General features: G+C 44.2%; 1 protein-coding gene across 2 annotated transcripts in view; it reads right to left on the bottom strand.

Moving 5' to 3' along the window:
- The window catches only part of LOC134533669 (protein Peter pan), a 66,337-nt gene that overhangs the window by 28,724 nt on the left and 14,410 nt on the right, over positions 1-23,203 (bottom strand). For both annotated transcript variants that reach the window (XM_063371213.1, XM_063371215.1), the window contains exons 4-5: positions 20,244-20,428; positions 5,236-5,380 (exon numbers count right to left, since the gene is read on the bottom strand). In XM_063371213.1, coding sequence (XP_063227283.1) covers positions 5,236-5,380; positions 20,244-20,428 — 330 coding nt within the window. The remainder of the gene's footprint in view (positions 1-5,235; positions 5,381-20,243; positions 20,429-23,203) is intronic.

Below are 23,203 nucleotides of genomic sequence, written 5' to 3'. Positions count from 1 at the left end.
AAATGAGCAATTTGGGCGCCTGCTGCCTCCCTTGGATGAGATAGCCGGTTCTCAGGTTCCCTCTCCGAAAATTTCATCTTATTCAAAGTCTGTAACTTATCTGAGAAATAGGTGATCGGCGCGCCTGGTAGTTTCCCTTCTTGGTCTTGGCGCAAAGACACTACCAGTTTAGGAAAACAAAAAATCGCTAATCCTGATTATCCTAGTAAGGATAACTGTTCTAACTGTTTAAAATATTAAATTGTCATAGGTCCTTGATAAGTATGCCAAATTTTGAGTTAATCCGACATTTTGAAGGGGGTCAAAATTATGTTCAAAGTATCCATTACATACTAACATACATACGTATGAAGTTAATAAAAGTGTGTTAAAAATTAGACCTTTCCTTCGCATCTCTTTGTATCGCGATCAAGCTTTTATTACAGAAGGACCCCCCCCCCCCCCCCCCAGATTTTACAATCATTTTCAGAATAATAAATCTTTTCTTTAAAGTAGGACATCTCAGGCAGTTTACCGCAAACAAACATTCTTAGTATTTTTTAAATGTCAATTATTTTATGCTTGTTCATCTTTGCTGCAACACGGTATCCAGGGTGACATTTGATTGTGTTTTTTTTTTGCCCTTTTTTTCTTTAGTTCCATGATTGGGTTACCCTGCACAATATTTATTTCATATCTGAACAGTTTTTGTGAAAATTTGCCGTGAGTTCGTGAATGAATAAGAATAAAATATACTTGTTGGACTGGAGAACTCTAAAGTACATCTTATTTTTTCTGTATTTCTCTTTCTTGTGACCATGATTCGCTTCGTCATAAAGATGCGCTAGTATACCTTTTTAAAAAATTTAATTCAGGATTAGAAAATAATCTATATTTTTAATGTTGATCATTTGAATTTTGTACAGTGGTAATTTGATGGTCGATATATAAGGTAGGTGCCCTGCGCGATGTGGTCATTCAGTTGAAATTTGCAATGGAATCGTCAATGCAAGGCTAACAACTCTTTATCAAATATGTTATAACGGGTCCTATTTCCTCTGTCTTCGCTTTACAGCTTTTAGCTCAGTTCCGGGAATCACTTCAGGTAGGCTCGGGGAAGGTGTGTGTTTGTAAAGATTGCTGGGAGGGGGAAGAGGAAATGCATTAGGGACAGTACAGTCGCGCCTAGAACATTGTAGCCTTGCATATACTAGACTTTCTGGCAGGTAATATGGCCTTAAACGAATTTTGCGACTGGCCTTTGATTTCGACATAGCCACGAGATTCACGCTTTTTCGCGCGAAATTCACGCTTTTTCGCACAAAATAATGTCCTTATGTCGCAAGTTCTATTTATTTACGCCATCATAAACATAGGCGTGAAATAAACATAGACTGAAAGACTAGTGCCGTGATATTATCTTCGTTTTGACACGTTACAGAAATTCACGTATTTTCATTACTCTGTTTACAAGCAATAAATATTGTCATCGCAAATGAAAACAAAATGTAACAAATGTCAACAATCGATATGTGTGCACTACCAACATAACAAAATTGACTGTCCACAGTTTTCATGTTTTGAATAATGGTCATTTCTGCCGCAAGGCGCACTGGTGTCGATTTTTCTAACATAATTTAATCGCATGGAGCTAAGATAGCAGTCATTTTTGCGTGTACATATCTATGAGTGTTTACAACTACCGTCCACATTTTGTAAGTTTTGTGATACAATTGAATTTATGGCTAAGATGCCGAAAACTTCGACAATGTTTGATCGCGAAAGAAATGAAATCGGATGGCTGTTATATTTTTGATCAGCAGGACAAAATTATGATGTGCAAGTTCTGCAACGTGAGGGTTGATTGGACACACAAAGAAAGACACGTGCAAAAAGGATGTGGCAAATGACACACACAAAACAGAAAAGACAATTATTTTGTCAAGCAAATTCTACCGTGTCCAAACAAATCTCGATAGACGACAGCGTGAATAAAGCAAACAAGCTTGAAAGTGCAGAAAACAAGAATTTGTTTCTGTTTTTGTTAATATGATGCTGTAAGTTAACATTCCTTTGGAAAAAGCTGATCATCCAGCTATGAGGGAATGGTTTAATAGTTTAATACCCATGTTGAAGGTTAGCCTTATTTATTTAGAAATGTTTTCCCCCTCTAAGAAAAGTTCATAAGCATATGTAGGCCTACAATATTATCAATTAACTTACCTTTATGCCCAACTTACCTTTACTTCAAATAAATATGCAAGTACCTCAGATTAACAAACACATAAATAGGATGGATTGCATTGTGAAATAGTGAGCACACCACAAGATATTTTTGACTGATTGATTGATGGTTTGACTCTGTAATCCAGCAGTAATCATGAAAAGGTTACGTTAGGTTTGGCTTGGCTTAGAATTGTTTTGAGTAAATTAGCCCATTAATATTTTCAGCGATAACCTTATAAATGCTACCTATTTATAAGTATATTGTAAGTTATGTATACATTTTAGGTGCAGGGGATTTGCCATCAGCCAACACTCTTGGAGAAACTTATGTCCCAAAAATTGGCCAGGCAAATAAGGAAGCAGTAAGGCACGCTGTAGAAGACAAACAGATTGTATTCTTGTGTGATGATACGACAGACAAAGTGGGCCGATGTAAGGCAGAGTCGGCTACTTTGTAGTGCCTATCCGCTATGAGATTTTTTTTACACCGCCAATGGCATAATTTTTTCACCATTTTTTGGGGTCTCTACCGATTGCTTATTTTAACACCGATTTTTTGCACCGCTTGCTTATATTTACACCGATTTTTTGCACAGCTTTTGTCATTTTTTTACACAGAAATGAGCCAGTTTTATTTATCATTTTTTGGGGTCCCTAGTTATGAATTACCTATTACAGCTAACCTCACCTAAAATTTGATGTCAAAATAAAAAAAATTAAAAGAACTGAAGTAGGAACTACTTAACAGAATAACTAGTATAACCAAATTTGTAATGTAATTTAAATTACAAATAATATAATCTATGATTAATTTGTGTTTACTTGAGGTTGTCAGTTTCATAAGTTGAGGTTACGTGATTTTGAATTCTAGATTTTTAAGTCACTCACTTCATACCGTCGCCCTCACAGATTTTCCGATTGTGGTCATGCCACACTTCATAGCACATTGTGTTGTTGATTCTCACATTTATTTAGTTTTGAATTTCTATATCATTCCCGATGCCATTTGTTTTTCCCACCTGCATTAAAACATGTGCGGTCTGGTTTTCCGTTTCATATATTTTGTTTAATATTGACAAATAAGCTCTACCTATGCATCCAGTCTATACAAACATTGCAGAAATCGCAAATATGTTCGCCATGAAAACATTTGGTCTTAGTGTCCATACCACAACAAAAATTATTGATTTAAATTTTATTGCAAATTATAATTTTTTTTTTTTTTTTTAACCCTTTGTATCTTTATTCGAATTAATACACAGAAGCCGGTAAACTCTAGAATTATTATAAATAAATCCCGTTTTGGATTATTTATTGACGATACATGCCATCAAAATAAATGGCCGCATAGTAAAATAAAAACAATTTCAAATAGAAATAAGTGTTTGAAAACAATTACTATCGATTCTCCTGAAACTATTGAGTAAAGGCTATGGAACTTGTATGTAAACATGCGTAAATACCGTATTTACTCGTGTATAGAGCGCACCACGATTTTTGCAAAAATTCCAAAGAAAAAAAAATTAAAATTTTTTCCCCATAAATAAATTTTACTAACATTTTGTGGTTCCTGTTAAGTAATTACTTATGAAACAAATGATTATTTACATTGATGTGTGGTGATGCGTCAGGAAAATACTTAAACTGTGCTGTGTACACGGAAGATAATGAAGCGCTGTATCGTCACAACTGGTACGAGGGAGGGAGGGAGGGAGGGAGGGAGGCAGGCAGGAACGAGACTATGAACATCAAGTAACCTTGACAGTTGACAGGACTAAACACCACCACTCCCGTCACGAAGCTTCTACATAGATATTTCAACTGATAGTTAACACATTTTTAGGGACACGCAAAATGAAGCGTGCCACGCTACGTTGCTAAGCTGGCGCGGAGAACTAGATGACTCACCGGTAGCTGCTGGGACGAGGAATGGAGGAAGCGAAGAAAGTGGGCAGGGGGGGGGGGGGGGACTGGTGACAACATTCTCTCTCTCTCTGTCTCTCTTTTTACTAGCTTCTGAGCTGGCTTTCTGTAAAGGGGGGAGGTCTAAAAATAAACAAGAGACCATGATGTGCGAGCTTGCGCGCGCACGTGTGTGTGTGTGAAAGAGATGCCTCGTTCCTTGTGCTGTGCGTATGTGTGGGGGCTGGCCAGAAACGTCACCCGTCACCCGGCAGTTAACGACTTCCACTCCTCCTCCCTGCCTCACTTTTTTTTCCCCTGTGTATAGCGCGCATCCTTATTTTTTCCTTTACTTGAGGGGAAAAAAGGGCACGCTATACACGACGATATACGTTACTTTTTTTCTTGTAAAAACAAAGTGTTTACAGAAAAAAGCCAGAGAATTCAAGGAAAGAAGGAAAATCAACCGAATTTTGTGATATCAAAGGTTCCCAAATTTTTTTAAATGACTAAAGATTAACGAAAGTGGTATTTTCCATTTCACATTTGTTACCACAAGAAGAAATTCCAGAAATATGTTAAGAGTTCCCTGACTTTACCCAAATTTCCCTGACCAGTTTAAATTCCCTGGCTTTTACCGGTTTTCCAGTCCTGTAGTAACTATATCCAGCCACAAAACGCTGATTTACACTAAATCCTGCACGGATGAAAAAAAATTAAAAGTGGCAAATTTGAAGAGTTGAAACAAGCTTTAATATGAGTCACATTACTTTCAACCTGATTTTTGGAATCCTGGCAAAATTTCAAGTAAGAATTGTGAGGTTCTTGACTTAGTATTAAATAATTTCACAAATGTATTTTTACTGAAAAGTTCCTTTTTCAACTTGCCCCTCAAATAACAGATCTGCTAACAGTAAACTATTTTTTTTTTTAAATTTACAAAAAAAAAAAAAAAAAACTAAAATGAATTTAGCCAAAATAAAAAATACGGGTTGTTATATTTGTCCATAGATGCTGGAAAAAACATTTTGAAGAAAGTCAGAGAGGGTGGGGTGCAAAATGTTGTTTTCTCTGGATGATTTGATTTGGAATGCCCCTGTTATAATTGAGAATGAACAAGGGTGGTACCTGCAGGGTCAGTCTCGGGCCGATCTCGTGGACTCTGATCCCCGACTTGGTGGACGCACAGTTTCCCCTGGAGGCCAGGTCCTGCGGCAGGATGACGTGGCTCGCCGGGTCGTCTTCGTACTCGCTCTCCGACAGCACCTCGGACCTGCGACCCGGACACAGGCACTTTGCGAGCCACAGACAGACACAGACAGGCACTTGGACCAGGCGGCTCGCCACAGGCAGTGATGACAGTAATCAGTTCCGCGACGCACTGGTGGCTGACTGTGCTGTCCGCATTAGCAACTGATCTGAGCCACGACACTACGTGGACCAGTTCCCAGAAAACACTCTTCGACAAGCAGTGCATTCTTTTAACATGGTACGTTTACGCTTCCAGGGACTGAGACACTGCCTTGTTCCAATATACAGTATTACATTAGCTGTCATTGTTTTTAGTGAATTACCAGTGAAATGGCAAAGAGCACAAGAAATCTCAAGTTGGTGCTGGTAGAAAGGAACATAAAAGTTTCAGTATTATTATTCCATACGGCTACAACCTGCTCTTTAGAACACCTTCTAGAATGGCAACAAAAATGTCTGCCTTATAACTGGGGAAGCTTTCCATCCATGGAACATTGTGAATTTATGTTCGTGTGTGTGTGTCCTTTTTAGACGTACCAGCCGTTAATTTGTAAATTTAAGTTTAATAACTTGAGGGCTAATTACATTATTGTAGTGTTTACCATGCTGCGTTCATGTGTGTGTGCTTATGTTTGGACAATGAAGTTATGGTCTTATGCGTCCTCTCCGATGCAGCTCTCATGGCACAAGATCGGACTGCCCCTCATCTTGGGTGTCGCGGTGTCGCCTGCCTGCTTGGTAGGCCTTCACTACGCCGTTTTTCCATCATAAATTTAACAGCTGGCACGGAGACAATTTTATAAGAAAAACTAGGGAATCTAAGTAATACAACACTCTAGCACCTATGTATTTGTTTAAGTTAATATTATAAAAATAAAGACTTAATGTCACTGCGGCCGGCCGACAGCTTAACTAAATATAATGGTATCAGCTCTTTGTGAATTTCACTTCGTTAACTCTGGTTGTGTAATGTCAAGTTTAATTGTATCACCAACTCATGGCGATCGTTCAGTTTCAGATAATTTAAACTCAGATAATGTGCTTGCTGTAAAACTGCAGCAAGAAAAATTATTTTATTTTTTATTTTATTTATTTGTATTTGTGACATGCCCACCGACAGCTAAAACACTTTTATGGTGGGCACGGAAAAAAAAATACAAAATACAGGAAAAAAAAAGCTTATAACAACACAGAAACACAAATACATAAACAAGACAAACAAAGATATATAGAAATAAGAACAATAACAACTAGGTCATTAACAAAAATAAAAAACAAATACAAACATAATTAATACAGGTAAAATCAAATTATTAAATGTGACGTCGTCCGGGCCTGCGGCCCCTTTGAGCCCGATATGACACCGCCCAACCACCGTTTCAGTTCAAACCTCCCGCTCGTGCGTGCGTGTGTGCGTGTGTGTCTAGCCCGGCAAGAGGGCGCTTAGCTGCAGTGCGCCGCACCCCTAATTTGCTACGTTTTAATATTATTTGTAAACCCTTTTTGTTTTCATTCGTCTTTGCCCCAGTGTTGTGCAATTTACTTGTGTTTTCTGTAATTTAAATAGGTTACCTTAAATAACTATAGACGTTGCCCGGGCGGACCCGAACAGGCACGGACTTGGACGAGGATAGGAATGCTTTTATATGAATTATCATTAAATAAGTAAATAGTAACAAACTTTCCATTGTCAGTAATTTTTATATATTTTTAATGTTTATCTGTAATTTACTCAACTTTCGCCGGGGCACGGAGTCGTAGAATACAGTAACGGTAATTGTGTTGGCGCGAAGGGCGCCATGTTGCCACCTGCGAGCGATGAGCTCAGCCCAGTCCATCTTCATCACTGACCGAGAGCAGACGCGCCAGCACCCCGGGGACTTCACCTTTGTTCTGCACTGACCAAGTAATTCTGTCTCGTTAAGTATTTCTGAATCTCTTTCGCTCGTCATCCTCGGGGCAGCTCTCGGCCAGCGGGCTGTTTAATTAATTAATTGTCTCAGTCGAGTTTTTTCATCACCGTGTAATAAGTATACTTTGCAGCATGGCCACGTGTGTGGACCATGCCTTCACCTAAACCGATTCGTGCCTCAGGCTTTTTAACCGTGTAATGTGTAACGTGTAACGGGCGTGTAGAGAGACGTGTTAGTGAAATTAAATCTGGAGAATAAATATAAAGTGAGTACTTATTTAATCACGTGGTGAGTGAGTCTAGGAGTGTGGCGTGCCCGACGCCTAGAGCGGGCCAGGTCTGGGTAGCTAGGATAGAAAGGGCTGGTAACTCGTCCCCACTTGGGCTACGTCACGCCCTGAGTGAGAGACTCCGCCGGGTCCACGTGCCCTTCCACGTGGTGGCGCCCATAGTTAACATCTCGAAATCACCGGCAATGCGCGATCAGCCCTCAAATGGCGCCCAAGAGCGTGGGGCGAGTTACATCTTCCGCGAAAACCAGACCTGTACGAGCGTGTGAGATAGGCGGTTGTTACGCGGAGCGCGCGGAACTAAAGTTCGCGCTGGAACTATTGTTCGCGCGGAGCGCATAGCGGGACTCTGGCGCGCCAGCCACGTGATCAGCCAAGCGCACGCTTCCAGGAATCCGCGCACAAACAACGGACTCCGAGCGCAGTAAGTAACACAGTGCTGATGTGTTCGTGAGGACTGTTCGTGTGTAGAGTACCACGTGCGTAGACATGTATCCGTATCCGGACGAGTGTATCGGGTGTTACTTTCCCCGCCCGAGTTGGGACTTGCATGGCAGGACCGCCGCCGGATACGAGTGTGGCTACTGTACGGAGTACCGCATACACGGCGTGACGAAATGTGGAGCTAGGTCGTGTCCCGGAGGTAGTAGCGAGGGATACCGCTGCCAGGAATGTGCCGGCCTGTGGCATCGTGGCTGTATCGGCGAACGTGAATGGACCGTACTGCGCAAGTTTTTTACCTTCACGTGCGCACGGTGCACTGCCTACCTAGCCACCCAGGCGCAGTACGAGGCAGAGACGCTGGAAAATCCTCCACGACACGCCTCGACGCTTCCCGAAACGCCGACGCCGCTCACGCCGACACCGACTCCGATCACGCCGACACCACTCACGCCGAAAAAGACGCCGCTCACGCCGACGCCAACCACGCCGAAAACGACTCCGCTCACGCCGACGCCAACCACGCCGGAAAAGACGCTGCTCGACTCGCCGACGCAGCCCGTGCCAAGGACGCCGCCCGTTGCCGGAACGTCACCGCCGCACCAAGCCGACTCCTCACGCACGACGCCGACCCCAGCACCACGAAGGTACGTCCTGACGTCACCCGCACCGCCACGTGTTACGTTACCGACGCCTACCGCTCTGACAAAGACGCCCGTCGTCCTGACGCCCACGCCCGTCGTCCCGACGCCGACGGCCGCCGTCCCGACGCCCGCCGTGCCGACGCTCATCGACTTGACGTCTCCCGACACAAGTCCGATCCCGCCGCCGCCTGCCACACTGCGTTTCGTCGACCCGACGCCACTTATCCCGACGCCGACGCTCGCCGTCCCGACGCCGACAATTCCGCTTCCGCCACCTCCTGTCCTGGAGCCGCCAACCTCGGCACCTCTCGTCGACCTGACGTCTCCCGACGCTGGTCCAAACGCATCATCGCCAGCAAGACCTCGTTTCGCCGACCTGACGCCACTCATCCCGACTATGATGACGCTTGACTCGCCGAAGCCAACCGAGCGACGCCCGACAACGACCGTCCCACCGCAGTCTGCCACGCCGTCCAGCACCCGCCTCGTGTCGGAGACACCTCCCGACGCCGGAATGACCTCGCCACCGCACCGAACCGCCGTCCCGACGCCACCAAGGTCATTTCCGGCGAAACCCGCATCGTCTCCGCCACACGACTCGCCACGGACGCCACCAGACTCGACGCCGACGCTTCGTGTCACCTTGTCGCCACCACCTGGCTTCGACGTCATCCGGCCGTCGTCACCGCTACCAAAGTGCGCAGTCGCAAACAGGACGCTTTGCGACACGATGTCCAGGGCCATGACGCCGAGACGCCTGAGCGCCGCCCCGCCGCCTGGATTTGCTCCTCTGTGCCCGCCTGGCTTCGAGGCACAGACGGATGAACCGGACCGAAAGAGACGGACGCGCGCGACGCCGACGCTGACGCCGCCTACATGCCCACCTGACACGACGCCAGAATCGACCGAGGCGCCACGACGCCCGATTCCGACGCCGATCGCCGCAGTACCGGAACACCGGTCAAGTGCCCTGCCGCACGAGACGCCACCCAAATGTCGCAAGTTGGCAACATTGGGACGCCGCACCGTGAAGAGTCGCCTGAGCTCCCTACATCCGCCTGTCGCGATGCAGGTCGACGCCACGACGCCGGGACGCCCGACCGTCCCACCGCCGAACGTGACCGTCACCCGGACTTCGACACCTGTCACCCGTCTGTCACGACGGGCCGCGAAGCGCCCGCCTGTCGGCGAGGCTGAGCCGGGTCGTGCCGAGCGCCGCCCGCGCTTGCTGCCCGCCTGCCACGAGCCGCCTGACCTTGGCCGCCGCCGCCCCTGCCGGCCGGCGCCCTGGCCACCGCCACGCTATCACACGCAGCAGCCGCCGCAGCCGCAGCTGACGCAGATTTGGGGCTCGGGACAACTGGTGGGTCACCACCCACAAGGTTAGTCAGCCAGCGCCCATTCTGTCCGTGTGTATCGTCCTCCATAGTGTAAATATTGCTCAACTGTCATTTTGTAAACATTGCTCGCCGCCATCATGTAAACATTGCTCGCCCTTCCATCGTGTAAACATTGCTTGTCCGTCCGTCATGTCAACATTGCCACCTGCCCGCACAAACATAAACATCAACATTGCCACGTGGGAGTGCGCGACGTAAACACCACAGGCAACGCCCCCCAACCATCTGTCAAACGGCGCTGTCATATCAGCCTACTTTCGGAGGGGGCAATTGACGTCGTCCGGGCCTGCGGCCCCTTTGAGCCCGATATGACACCGCCCAACCACCGTTTCAGTTCAAACCTCCCGCTCGTGCGTGCGTGTGTGCGTGTGTGTCTAGCCCGGCAAGAGGGCGCTTAGCTGCAGTGCGCCGCACCCCTAATTTGCTACGTTTTAATATTATTTGTAAACCCTTTTTGTTTTCATTCGTCTTTGCCCCAGTGTTGTGCAATTTACTTGTGTTTTCTGTAATTTAAATAGGTTACCTTAAATAACTATAGACGTTGCCCGGGCGGACCCGAACAGGCACGGACTTGGACGAGGATAGGAATGCTTTTATATGAATTATCATTAAATAAGTAAATAGTAACAAACTTTCCATTGTCAGTAATTTTTATATATTTTTAATGTTTATCTGTAATTTACTCAACTTTCGCCGGGGCACGGAGTCGTAGAATACAGTAACGGTAATTGTGTTGGCGCGAAGGGCGCCATGTTGCCACCTGCGAGCGATGAGCTCAGCCCAGTCCATCTTCATCACTGACCGAGAGCAGACGCGCCAGCACCCCGGGGACTTCACCTTTGTTCTGCACTGACCAAGTAATTCTGTCTCGTTAAGTATTTCTGAATCTCTTTCGCTCGTCATCCTCGGGGCAGCTCTCGGCCAGCGGGCTGTTTAATTAATTAATTGTCTCAGTCGAGTTTTTTCATCACCGTGTAATAAGTATACTTTGCAGCATGGCCACGTGTGTGGACCATGCCTTCACCTAAACCGATTCGTGCCTCAGGCTTTTTAACCGTGTAATGTGTAACGTGTAACGGGCGTGTAGAGAGACGTGTTAGTGAAATTAAATCTGGAGAATAAATATAAAGTGAGTACTTATTTAATCACGTGGTGAGTGAGTCTAGGAGTGTGGCGTGCCCGACGCCTAGAGCGGGCCAGGTCTGGGTAGCTAGGATAGAAAGGGCTGGTAACTCGTCCCCACTTGGGCTACGTCACGCCCTGAGTGAGAGACTCCGCCGGGTCCACGTGCCCTTCCACGTGGTGGCGCCCATAGTTAACATCTCGAAATCACCGGCAATGCGCGATCAGCCCTCAAATGGCGCCCAAGAGCGTGGGGCGAGTTACATCTTCCGCGAAAACCAGACCTGTACGAGCGTGTGAGATAGGCGGTTGTTACGCGGAGCGCGCGGAACTAAAGTTCGCGCTGGAACTATTGTTCGCGCGGAGCGCATAGCGGGACTCTGGCGCGCCAGCCACGTGATCAGCCAAGCGCACGCTTCCAGGAATCCGCGCACAAACAACGGACTCCGAGCGCAGTAAGTAACACAGTGCTGATGTGTTCGTGAGGACTGTTCGTGTGTAGAGTACCACGTGCGTAGACATGTATCCGTATCCGGACGAGTGTATCGGGTGTTACTTTCCCCGCCCGAGTTGGGACTTGCATGGCAGGACCGCCGCCGGATACGAGTGTGGCTACTGTACGGAGTACCGCATACACGGCGTGACGAAATGTGGAGCTAGGTCGTGTCCCGGAGGTAGTAGCGAGGGATACCGCTGCCAGGAATGTGCCGGCCTGTGGCATCGTGGCTGTATCGGCGAACGTGAATGGACCGTACTGCGCAAGTTTTTTACCTTCACGTGCGCACGGTGCACTGCCTACCTAGCCACCCAGGCGCAGTACGAGGCAGAGACGCTGGAAAATCCTCCACGACACGCCTCGACGCTTCCCGAAACGCCGACGCCGCTCACGCCGACACCGACTCCGATCACGCCGACACCACTCACGCCGAAAAAGACGCCGCTCACGCCGACGCCAACCACGCCGAAAACGACTCCGCTCACGCCGACGCCAACCACGCCGGAAAAGACGCTGCTCGACTCGCCGACGCAGCCCGTGCCAAGGACGCCGCCCGTTGCCGGAACGTCACCGCCGCACCAAGCCGACTCCTCACGCACGACGCCGACCCCAGCACCACGAAGGTACGTCCTGACGTCACCCGCACCGCCACGTGTTACGTTACCGACGCCTACCGCTCTGACAAAGACGCCCGTCGTCCTGACGCCCACGCCCGTCGTCCCGACGCCGACGGCCGCCGTCCCGACGCCCGCCGTGCCGACGCTCATCGACTTGACGTCTCCCGACACAAGTCCGATCCCGCCGCCGCCTGCCACACTGCGTTTCGTCGACCCGACGCCACTTATCCCGACGCCGACGCTCGCCGTCCCGACGCCGACAATTCCGCTTCCGCCACCTCCTGTCCTGGAGCCGCCAACCTCGGCACCTCTCGTCGACCTGACGTCTCCCGACGCTGGTCCAAACGCATCATCGCCAGCAAGACCTCGTTTCGCCGACCTGACGCCACTCATCCCGACTATGATGACGCTTGACTCGCCGAAGCCAACCGAGCGACGCCCGACAACGACCGTCCCACCGCAGTCTGCCACGCCGTCCAGCACCCGCCTCGTGTCGGAGACACCTCCCGACGCCGGAATGACCTCGCCACCGCACCGAACCGCCGTCCCGACGCCACCAAGGTCATTTCCGGCGAAACCCGCATCGTCTCCGCCACACGACTCGCCACGGACGCCACCAGACTCGACGCCGACGCTTCGTGTCACCTTGTCGCCACCACCTGGCTTCGACGTCATCCGGCCGTCGTCACCGCTACCAAAGTGCGCAGTCGCAAACAGGACGCTTTGCGACACGATGTCCAGGGCCATGACGCCGAGACGCCTGAGCGCCGCCCCGCCGCCTGGATTTGCTCCTCTGTGCCCGCCTGGCTTCGAGGCACAGACGGATGAACCGGACCGAAAGAGACGGACGCGCGCGACGCCGACGCTGACGCCGCCTACATGCCCACCTGACACGACGCCAGAATCGACCGAGGCGCCACGACGCCCGATTCCGACGCCGATCGCCGCAGTACCGGAACACCGGTCAAGTGCCCTGCCGCACGAGACGCCACCCAAATGTCGCAAGTTGGCAACATTGGGACGCCGCACCGTGAAGAGTCGCCTGAGCTCCCTACATCCGCCTGTCGCGATGCAGGTCGACGCCACGACGCCGGGACGCCCGACCGTCCCACCGCCGAACGTGACCGTCACCCGGACTTCGACACCTGTCACCCGTCTGTCACGACGGGCCGCGAAGCGCCCGCCTGTCGGCGAGGCTGAGCCGGGTCGTGCCGAGCGCCGCCCGCGCTTGCTGCCCGCCTGCCACGAGCCGCCTGACCTTGGCCGCCGCCGCCCCTGCCGGCCGGCGCCCTGGCCACCGCCACGCTATCACACGCAGCAGCCGCCGCAGCCGCAGCTGACGCAGATTTGGGGCTCGGGACAACTGGTGGGTCACCACCCACAAGGTTAGTCAGCCAGCGCCCATTCTGTCCGTGTGTATCGTCCTCCATAGTGTAAATATTGCTCAACTGTCATTTTGTAAACATTGCTCGCCGCCATCATGTAAACATTGCTCGCCCTTCCATCGTGTAAACATTGCTTGTCCGTCCGTCATGTCAACATTGCCACCTGCCCGCACAAACATAAACATCAACATTGCCACGTGGGAGTGCGCGACGTAAACACCACAGGCAACGCCCCCCAACCATCTGTCAAACGGCGCTGTCATATCGGCCTACTTTCGGAGGGGGCAATTGACGTCGTCCGGGCCTGCGGCCCCTTTGAGCCCGATATGACACCGCCCAACCACCGTTTCAGTTCAAACCTCCCGCTCGTGCGTGCGTGTGTGCGTGTGTGTCTAGCCCGGCAAGAGGGCGCTTAGCTGCAGTGCGCCGCACCCCTAATTTGCTACGTTTTAATATTATTTGTAAACCCTTTTTGTTTTCATTCGTCTTTGCCCCAGTGTTGTGCAATTTACTTGTGTTTTCTGTAATTTAAATAGGTTACCTTAAATAACTATAGACGTTGCCCGGGCGGACCCGAACAGGCACGGACTTGGACGAGGATAGGAATGCTTTTATATGAATTATCATTAAATAAGTAAATAGTAACAAACTTTCCATTGTCAGTAATTTTTATATATTTTTAATGTTTATCTGTAATTTACTCAACTTTCGCCGGGGCACGGAGTCGTAGAATACAGTAACGGTAATTGTGTTGGCGCGAAGGGCGCCATGTTGCCACCTGCGAGCGATGAGCTCAGCCCAGTCCATCTTCATCACTGACCGAGAGCAGACGCGCCAGCACCCCGGGGACTTCACCTTTGTTCTGCACTGACCAAGTAATTCTGTCTCGTTAAGTATTTCTGAATCTCTTTCGCTCGTCATCCTCGGGGCAGCTCTCGGCCAGCGGGCTGTTTAATTAATTAATTGTCTCAGTCGAGTTTTTTCATCACCGTGTAATAAGTATACTTTGCAGCATGGCCACGTGTGTGGACCATGCCTTCACCTAAACCGATTCGTGCCTCAGGCTTTTTAACCGTGTAATGTGTAACGTGTAACGGGCGTGTAGAGAGACGTGTTAGTGAAATTAAATCTGGAGAATAAATATAAAGTGAGTACTTATTTAATCACGTGGTGAGTGAGTCTAGGAGTGTGGCGTGCCCGACGCCTAGAGCGGGCCAGGTCTGGGTAGCTAGGATAGAAAGGGCTGGTAACTCGTCCCCACTTGGGCTACGTCACGCCCTGAGTGAGAGACTCCGCCGGGTCCACGTGCCCTTCCACGTGGTGGCGCCCATAGTTAACATCTCGAAATCACCGGCAATGCGCGATCAGCCCTCAAATGTTAAGAGATATTGAAGGAAAAATAATATAGCTATGACAGACATAAATCAGAATATATATAATTAAACACTGTTGGAATTCAAATATATATTATTGTAATTTGTTATAAGTCTATAAATAATATCATTATTAGTAATAAGAGTACACAGAGTAGAGCGTAAGCGGGAATTGAATTGAGGAATTCTTAAGGCAGTATTTTCAAGAAGATAGGGGCATCTGAATTTATGAATGTAACAATTATGAACAAAAAGAGCATCAAGATAGGCCCTACGGTCTACCAGAGGTGTCCAATTGGGGCGTGGGAGGTTCCTTGTAATAATTAAATCTATAACTTTATTTTGAATACTTTCGATTTTTTCAGTATCTGTTAAGTTGATACCATTCCAGATAACAGAGCCATATTCTAATTTTGATCTTATAAGTGCCATGTAAAGAGAGATAAGTGAGTCTGAGTTGGTTGCATAAGAAGTAATAAATTTTATAAGCGCTAGAGTTCTTCGTGCATAGGAATATATGTAATCTACATGTTTATGGAAATATAGTTTTGAATCAAGGATGATACCGAGATCCTTTGTGTAGTGGGCTTGAGAGATGATAGAATTCGCTAATTTGTATGAATATTTAATCGGATGGTATTTCCTAGTGAACGATATAACCTTGGTTTTATCTTTGTTGAGTTTGACCAAGTTTCTTAGACACCAATTATTAACTTTAATAATATCTTCTTGTAATAATTCACAATCCTCTAAGGAATAAATAATTTTATAAATTTTTAGGTCATCAGCAAAAAGAATGCCAGTAGAGTAGGAAAGTACTTGTGTAATGTCATTAATAAATATATTAAAGAGAAGAGGTGAAAGAGTACCTCCCTGGGGAACACCAGAACACGCATTATACTGAGAAGATCTATGATTGTTGATCGATACAAAAAAACTTCTGTTGGATAGGTAGCTTGAGAACCAATTGATATAGTTTCCACAGAGACAAAAATGGGATAATTTAATAAGAAGTAAGGAATGGTTTACAGTATCAAAGGCTTTAGCCAAGTCTAAGTAACAGGCATCGGCCTGACCCCTATTTGTAACTATATTATATACAGGATTAAGAAAGGTAAGAAGATTAGTGGTAGTAGACATACCAGGCCTGAAACCATGTTGATTATTGGTGAGAGTATTACTAAGTTGAAAATTTAAAAATTTAGCTATAATTTTTTCAAAAATTTTGGAGAACCCATTAAGTAATGATATTGGGCTGTAGTTTGAGACGTCTAATTTTGAACCATTTTTATGAATAGGAATCATTTTTGCTATTTTCCAATTATTGGGAAATATATTCGTTTTCAGACTGGTGTTAAAAATGTGATAAAGTAGAGGTACTAAAAGATGGGCACAGCCTTTAAGAATAAAATTGGGAATGCCATCAGGACCTGTGGATTTAGTTGATTTTAAGTCCTTAATTGCCCAAAGTATTAGACTTTCAGAAATTTTAGGCACAGCCATAGTCTCAACCGACATGACCGATGTAGTTATTGGGGGAGAAGTATTTGGGGTTACATATACACTAGAGAAATACTGAGCAAACACATTCGTTACCACATTCGGATCATTTGATATATCCCCATTTACTTTAAGAGAAAGTTGTTCATAATAACCATCTTTCATTAATTTAACATATCTCCAGAAACTTTTAGGGTTTTTCTTGATATTGTTGTTTGTCGATTGAGTCCAGTGGATTTTGTCGCGTTTAATTAGAGATTTCACAGATTTTCTAAAATGAGAGAACTTTGCATAGTAGAATAGATTATTATTTCTTTTGTACAACTTGTGGAAATGTTTTTTAGATTTAAGAGCACTTATTAATTCGTTGGAAAACCAAAGGGGATATTTAGAATTTTTTTTAATAGAAAGAGGTATATAAGTATCAATTTTTTCAGAAATACAAGTTGTTAGTTGATCCACGAGATCATTAACATCAGTAGAACTATAAAAGTATGACCAGTCACAGTCATTAATAGAGTTGTAAAGACCAAGATAATTCCCTTTTTTGTAATTTCTGAACACAGAAGAGGGATTAATATTATTGTGACATGTTTCTAACATGATGTTAATATTTAAAGCGGGATGGAATATATCTTCTTTGATAAGGATATCAGCAGAATGTGATACCAAACAATGAGGAAGATTAGAAAGACACAGATCTAAGAGATTTATAGCTGGTTGGGTACAATTAAATTGTGATAAACCAAGACTGGATGTGAAATTCAGTAGGTAACTGGCTTTAGATTTGACATGTGAGTGTATAATGTTATCAGGATTAGAATTAGACCAGTCAATGCCAGGCACATTAAAATCACCAAGAATCAATATATCATCACAACAGACTAGCAGTTTATCTTCCAAGGCTTCAAAATAATTCCGGTAAATATTAGGTGTGATATCTGGAGGTAAGTAGATAGTACCAAGTATTAATGATTTCGTAGGCGTTAGTTTTATTTTTAACCAGACAGCTTCGATGCCGGGGAAAACGTAATCATACAAAGGATGCACTGATAAGAATTTATGCTTATTGATGGCAGATAAGACACCTCCGCCTCTATTCTTCATTGTCAGTTGTGAGTTTCTATCGTCTCTAAAAACTAAATAACGGTCTGTAAAATAGTGAGAGTTTATATTATTTTTGTTAAACCATGTTTCTGTTAAACAAATAATATCAAAATGTGAACTAATTAGGTTTTCCTGAAATTCAATAGATTTGGTTCGTAAACCTCTCACATTTTGATACGCAACTGAATATTCTTCAAGAAACTGTTTCACAGGTGGAGATTAAGATGCTCCTCCAGGCACCAAGATTGAAGTAGATGTGGATGCGGAAATAGAAGTAGAGGTGGATGTGGAAGTGGATGCACTAGGCCTGATGATGGGTTCTTCAGATGCAGAGTTGTTGTTTAGAATTTGATCATGATGTAGTTTGCCGTAGAAGGGGCTTAACAAGCAGCCGTTTGGCCAAAATACAATGTTATTTATTCTAGAAAAGTTCTCTTCCAGCACGGAGATGTGGAAAGATGCGTAGGAGTTGAATTTAGTTTTGAGTTTAGTTACTTTAACTTGGGATAAGTTCAGTTCATTAGATATGTAATCAATGATGTCTTGTTCTTGCACGGTCGGATCAAACCTAGTTATAAAAAGTGCCTTCGTTTTTTTATAAATAGGTTTGGGAATCATTTTTAACGAGGATATATTTCTAATGCCCACTTTCATGGGTGTTTTTTTCATGACCAGTTCACGCTTCATTTCCGGATGGCTTGTTGACTTGGCTTTACGTGTGTGCTGTACCAGCGTAAAACCATCTGTGTCGTCACATTTGTTATTTTCCTTTGTGCTGTCGCGCTGAGTGGAATGTAGGTCAGAGGACAGGCTGCTATTACCGGCGTGGTTCTGTGGAATCGCGCGGTCAGCTGGCTTGGCGATGAAAGGCTTCTTGAGGGCCTGGCTGTATGAAGATTCAGGATGAATGTCGGAGAATAGTTTTTCTTTAATATTAATTAGTTCCTGCCTGATTTCTGCTGTTTCCGCTCTGGAATCCATAAGCAGGGTTTTCAGTATACAGTTCTCATTTTTTAACTCTTCGATTTTTACACATACCGTATTCATTATTTTGAGCAGATCTTCCATGTTCACCGTGTTCCTGTTGATACTTTCAGAAGTGAGGGAGTCATTCGATGGTAGTTCCAGAGTGAACACAGGTTTTACCGGTGTTTTTTTAGGAGGTGACCGAAACATGGTCGCACAGACGTCACTGTCTAGTACTGATGTAGATACATCGTTACTTGATAGATCAAAACCCGCGAATTCCGATTGGTCGAGTATTGAGGAATTAATGATTAATGATCCTGAGCACTAAATAAAAAAGTTTAACACGGAGTTAATCGCTTCAAAACATCGAAACCGAGGAGCGCGCCCGAAACACGTCCGCTCAGTCTGAACGCTCGTCCGCAACTGAATAATAACTGAAGAATAATAATAATCAATAATATAATAAACCAAAGATCTAATCTAAACATTTGGTCATTGTCACATAATTACCTTTCCGAGTGTGTTACCTCTAAAGAACATTATTCCTCTACTGTATTTTCTCTTAAACAGCATAGTAGAACAAGCCAGTCAGTCTAAGATCCACGGTAACTCTGCATCTAATGCTTGTAAGAGCTAAGCTATATATTTATTTGTCACTCACTCCACTCTGGCTCTGGGTTTACTGCACACTACTGTTTCCTTTATATTTGTCAGCACGTGCTTCCAGGCCTTCTTTGTTATCGACAATAAGTTAGAATTAACTACACCCAGAATGGAGGGTCACAGAGATTACGTCAAGAAAATGGTATATCTGCATCTCAGGTTCAAAAACCAAGAATAAACCTTTCTAATAGTAATTACAACCTCAAAGTTGTACACTATGCCAAAGAGACAAACAACTGTGCAGCAAAACACTAATATAGCTTCTACTGGAATATTATGTGGTGGCAAAGGATGTAGAAAAATGAGCAGATGTGTGAAATTGTGTTGGTGGAAGTGATTCTGATGCAGAGGAAAAATAAATTTATTATTTTTCGGTAGAGGAGACACCTGAAATTAGGGGTCTGCCTGTATTCAGGTTAATACAGAATGTCACTGTATTTTTTTTCTCTGGAATTTCAGTGGCAATATGGCCTATCCGTTCACTCCGTTTGAAACCGTTACTGTTTCATAGTGATGTGCGTCATCTTGGAAAGAATTTCATAAACTGGAGTTTCAATAATACTGCAGTTTTACATTAAAACATATTTTGTTGTGTTTTGATTTATAAAATCTTTAAACTAAATTTTGTATTACTTTGATTTCTAAATATGAATATTTTATCAATTTATTTTTTTATATTTTCAGTAAACAACTGTTTTATATTTTTTCTTTTAACATTTGTATTCCACTTTGGAGCTTATTCACCGACTATGATAACCACTTTAACACATTTTAAATGACAAAATTGATAGATTTTACTTACCATTTAGGCATTTACATATATTAATATCATTATAGATTCCTAAAAATAACTAGAAAACATGATAACATATACAATTACAGTTACATCCTAGAGGGTTAAGTAGAGTAAGCATTACTCAGTCCCAAATTAATTCTAGTGACAACAGCATGCAATGCACAACTTACTTGGTAAGAAACTCCGAGATGTCGCTGAAGTGTCCAAGGTTCGGCACTTTGCTTTGAATGATCTTCTTGACTCCCTTCGACACACCCACGGGTAGCACCTTGATGGAGTAGTGGCGGAAGTCTATCAGCTTGGAGACAGGATTGTAGTTCAGCAGAACACAGCGCCGTATTGAGTTCAGATTGACCTAAAACCAGGACAAGGATATTTTCTACAAACAGGATGAATTAAAACTTAATCATCACACAAATTTCAGAGTAGTGCTGATATTTTAACTGACATTATAATAAAACCAAAAGTCCTTAACTAAAGCAACAGACACAATAAAATGTCAGGTGAATGTACCAATTGGTTCATAACCAAACCATTGAAGATTTCAAATTTTTAAGTGTTAATCTGTAATAATTAAGTGGTAAACTGTTTATTTTTACAATACAGTGAAACCTTATTACTTAACTGGGGAAGAAAAAAAAAAAAAAAAACACTTCAATATGTAATAATAATAGTACTTTAAACTGAACTCTTCTAAACATAAAACATCTTGTTAGGACCTGAAAATGCATACTTTAAAAGTGAGAAATCCTTTATAGTGAGATACTTTATACGTAATAAGGTTTCACTTAAGATTCCTTATACCAATCAGATCACATATCTTACATTTAAGAGTACATAAAAATACATTTAAACTTAATTAAATCATGTCTGATTACTCTTTTTCACTTTATTAGGGAGCATATTTTAAACAATAGTAAAACATCTTTCTACTTCATCACATTCCAGGTTCTGCCAATGGCAGCTATCTTTTGCAACCCCACTTGAATATTATTTCGCAACATGCATAATATAAATCACACCTCTCTCTTTCTCACCTCATTAGGGATACAAGTTCTTTAAAGGGTTGTGAAATAATTGCAGCTCTATTTAAAATGTAGAAAACAGTTACGTATACCATTTTTTTTATCTAATGTATTGTTACGATTTACCGCGGGTTCGTAAAGGATAGCCCAATTAAAGATTTTTATCACACACACAGTTTTATTTATTGCCACTACTTATGTCACTTACAAATAATCTAAAATGGCAATTAATCAGTCGTACTTAAAAAAAAATGTTGCTTCCTCCAGTCACTCGTTTCTCACAATCCACACACCTCGCTGGGCCGCGCCTCTGGCGCAACTCTAGCCGCAGCACCCCTCGTGGGTCTCCACCGCGGGACTCCGCCGCCGCCGACGCCCCACTTCCCCTTCGCAGAGATCCCACACCGCCTAGCTCGGAACTTCGCTCGGGACTCCGCCGCACCCGCGGCACTATCGCCGCGGGAAAACTCCCGACTTCACTCTTAACTCCACTGACTCCCTGCCCTGACGTCCTCGGGCATATATATAGGCCCCGGCGCAATTCCTGAACTCACGAGAGCGGCCGGGGCCAGTCGCGTCATTCTGAGCCGTCCCGACGGCAGAAATCTCTCAAAAACACGTGTCGGCGGCTCGCGTAACTCCGCAGCTGTCAGGTTTCGTATGCCAAACTAACAGCGCCGCGCGGGGAGCTGAGGGCTGGAGGGAGATAAAGCGGCGACCCAGGTGCGCACTGCACATCTCATGTCTCATGTTACAGTGGCATGTGATGTCAGCCCAGCTAGCTCTGCACCTGCGCATGACGTGGCCTTGTTAACGTTCGTAACAGTATTAATGGATTCGTATGCAGTTATTCAAAATATTTAGGGCATATCGGAGAATTTATAACTTCTGATTTTGTGAAAACTGTGAAATACAATTTATTAACCCCCCCCCCCCCACAACAAAAAAAATCAGCAAACTCATCCATGTTAACCAATGCTGGTGTGAAATTAAATTTTTTTAAAAATTACTAAACTATCATCATTTTCAAAATCAATTTATCACATTGTAATTAAGTAGATAGTGATGCATGTTTAGGATGTATCTAACCCAACCAATATCTCTTTCACCTCAATAGGAATAGAAAATAAAAACTGTAAAGGATTAGTACATTTTTATGCATGGCATTCATGCCCACTTTGTTACCTTCTGCTTAAGTTAACTTAGTTTAATAATTTTACCTTACAAATTTAACTACCTCCACCTCAACACATTTAGGTGTAATTTACTTTTGCCTAATAGATAAGAGAATATTAAGTTTTTAGTTTTTGATTAATTATTTTTTTTTTTAATTCTTAAAGTATATATTTCAGGGAGAGGGTGAACCTGTGAGTGTGAACCATAAGTTTAGGATGTTGACAAGTACCCAAAATTGTGGTCTAGAGCTAGAGAGAAAACAGTGTAAATATTAATGAAGCTGGTAAATTTGTGTACTCACTGAATGGTGAATCCGAATATGCAAATTTAAATACGCAAATGCAAATATGAATACATACACAAATATGAATATTTTAGTCTTGTATTCGTATTCTCTAATATGTTAATATGAATATGCACACAAAAATACGAATACAATTTTACCTATTCGTATTCACACACGTTAATACAAATATATCCGTATTCACACCTGTAAATACAAATATATTCATGTTCGTATTTATAGAAAAAATTGTGAGTACATTCATATTTGTATTTACTGGGTTACGTCACCACCTCTTCAAAGTCATTTTGTTTAGGTAAATTCAAAAGAAAAATATATTCCTGGGATGTCGAAATGAAACATACATACTACCTAGTTAGGGATGTACCGATATTTAAAAACTGGTTACCGATTACGATTAATGATTCACTAAAAAATTCAAATTCAGCCGATGTTCCAAACCGATTAAGAATACCAATTATATTTGCCCGATTATTACATACATAAAATTAAAAAAGAAAGCAAAGAGAACAACACTGTGATTAAAATTGATGTAATGGAGGCATGGACCATAAGTGTACATACATATGTATAGAATGCAGACAAAATCATTTTTATTTACATAAATATTTAAGATTTTGGCAAG

Source organism: Bacillus rossius, chromosome 7 (assembly GCF_032445375.1).
Source record: "Bacillus rossius redtenbacheri isolate Brsri chromosome 7, Brsri_v3, whole genome shotgun sequence".
In the NCBI taxonomy this organism is placed as follows: domain Eukaryota; kingdom Metazoa; phylum Arthropoda; class Insecta; order Phasmatodea; family Bacillidae; genus Bacillus; species Bacillus rossius.
This window is presented reverse-complemented; position numbering and strand designations above follow the sequence as displayed.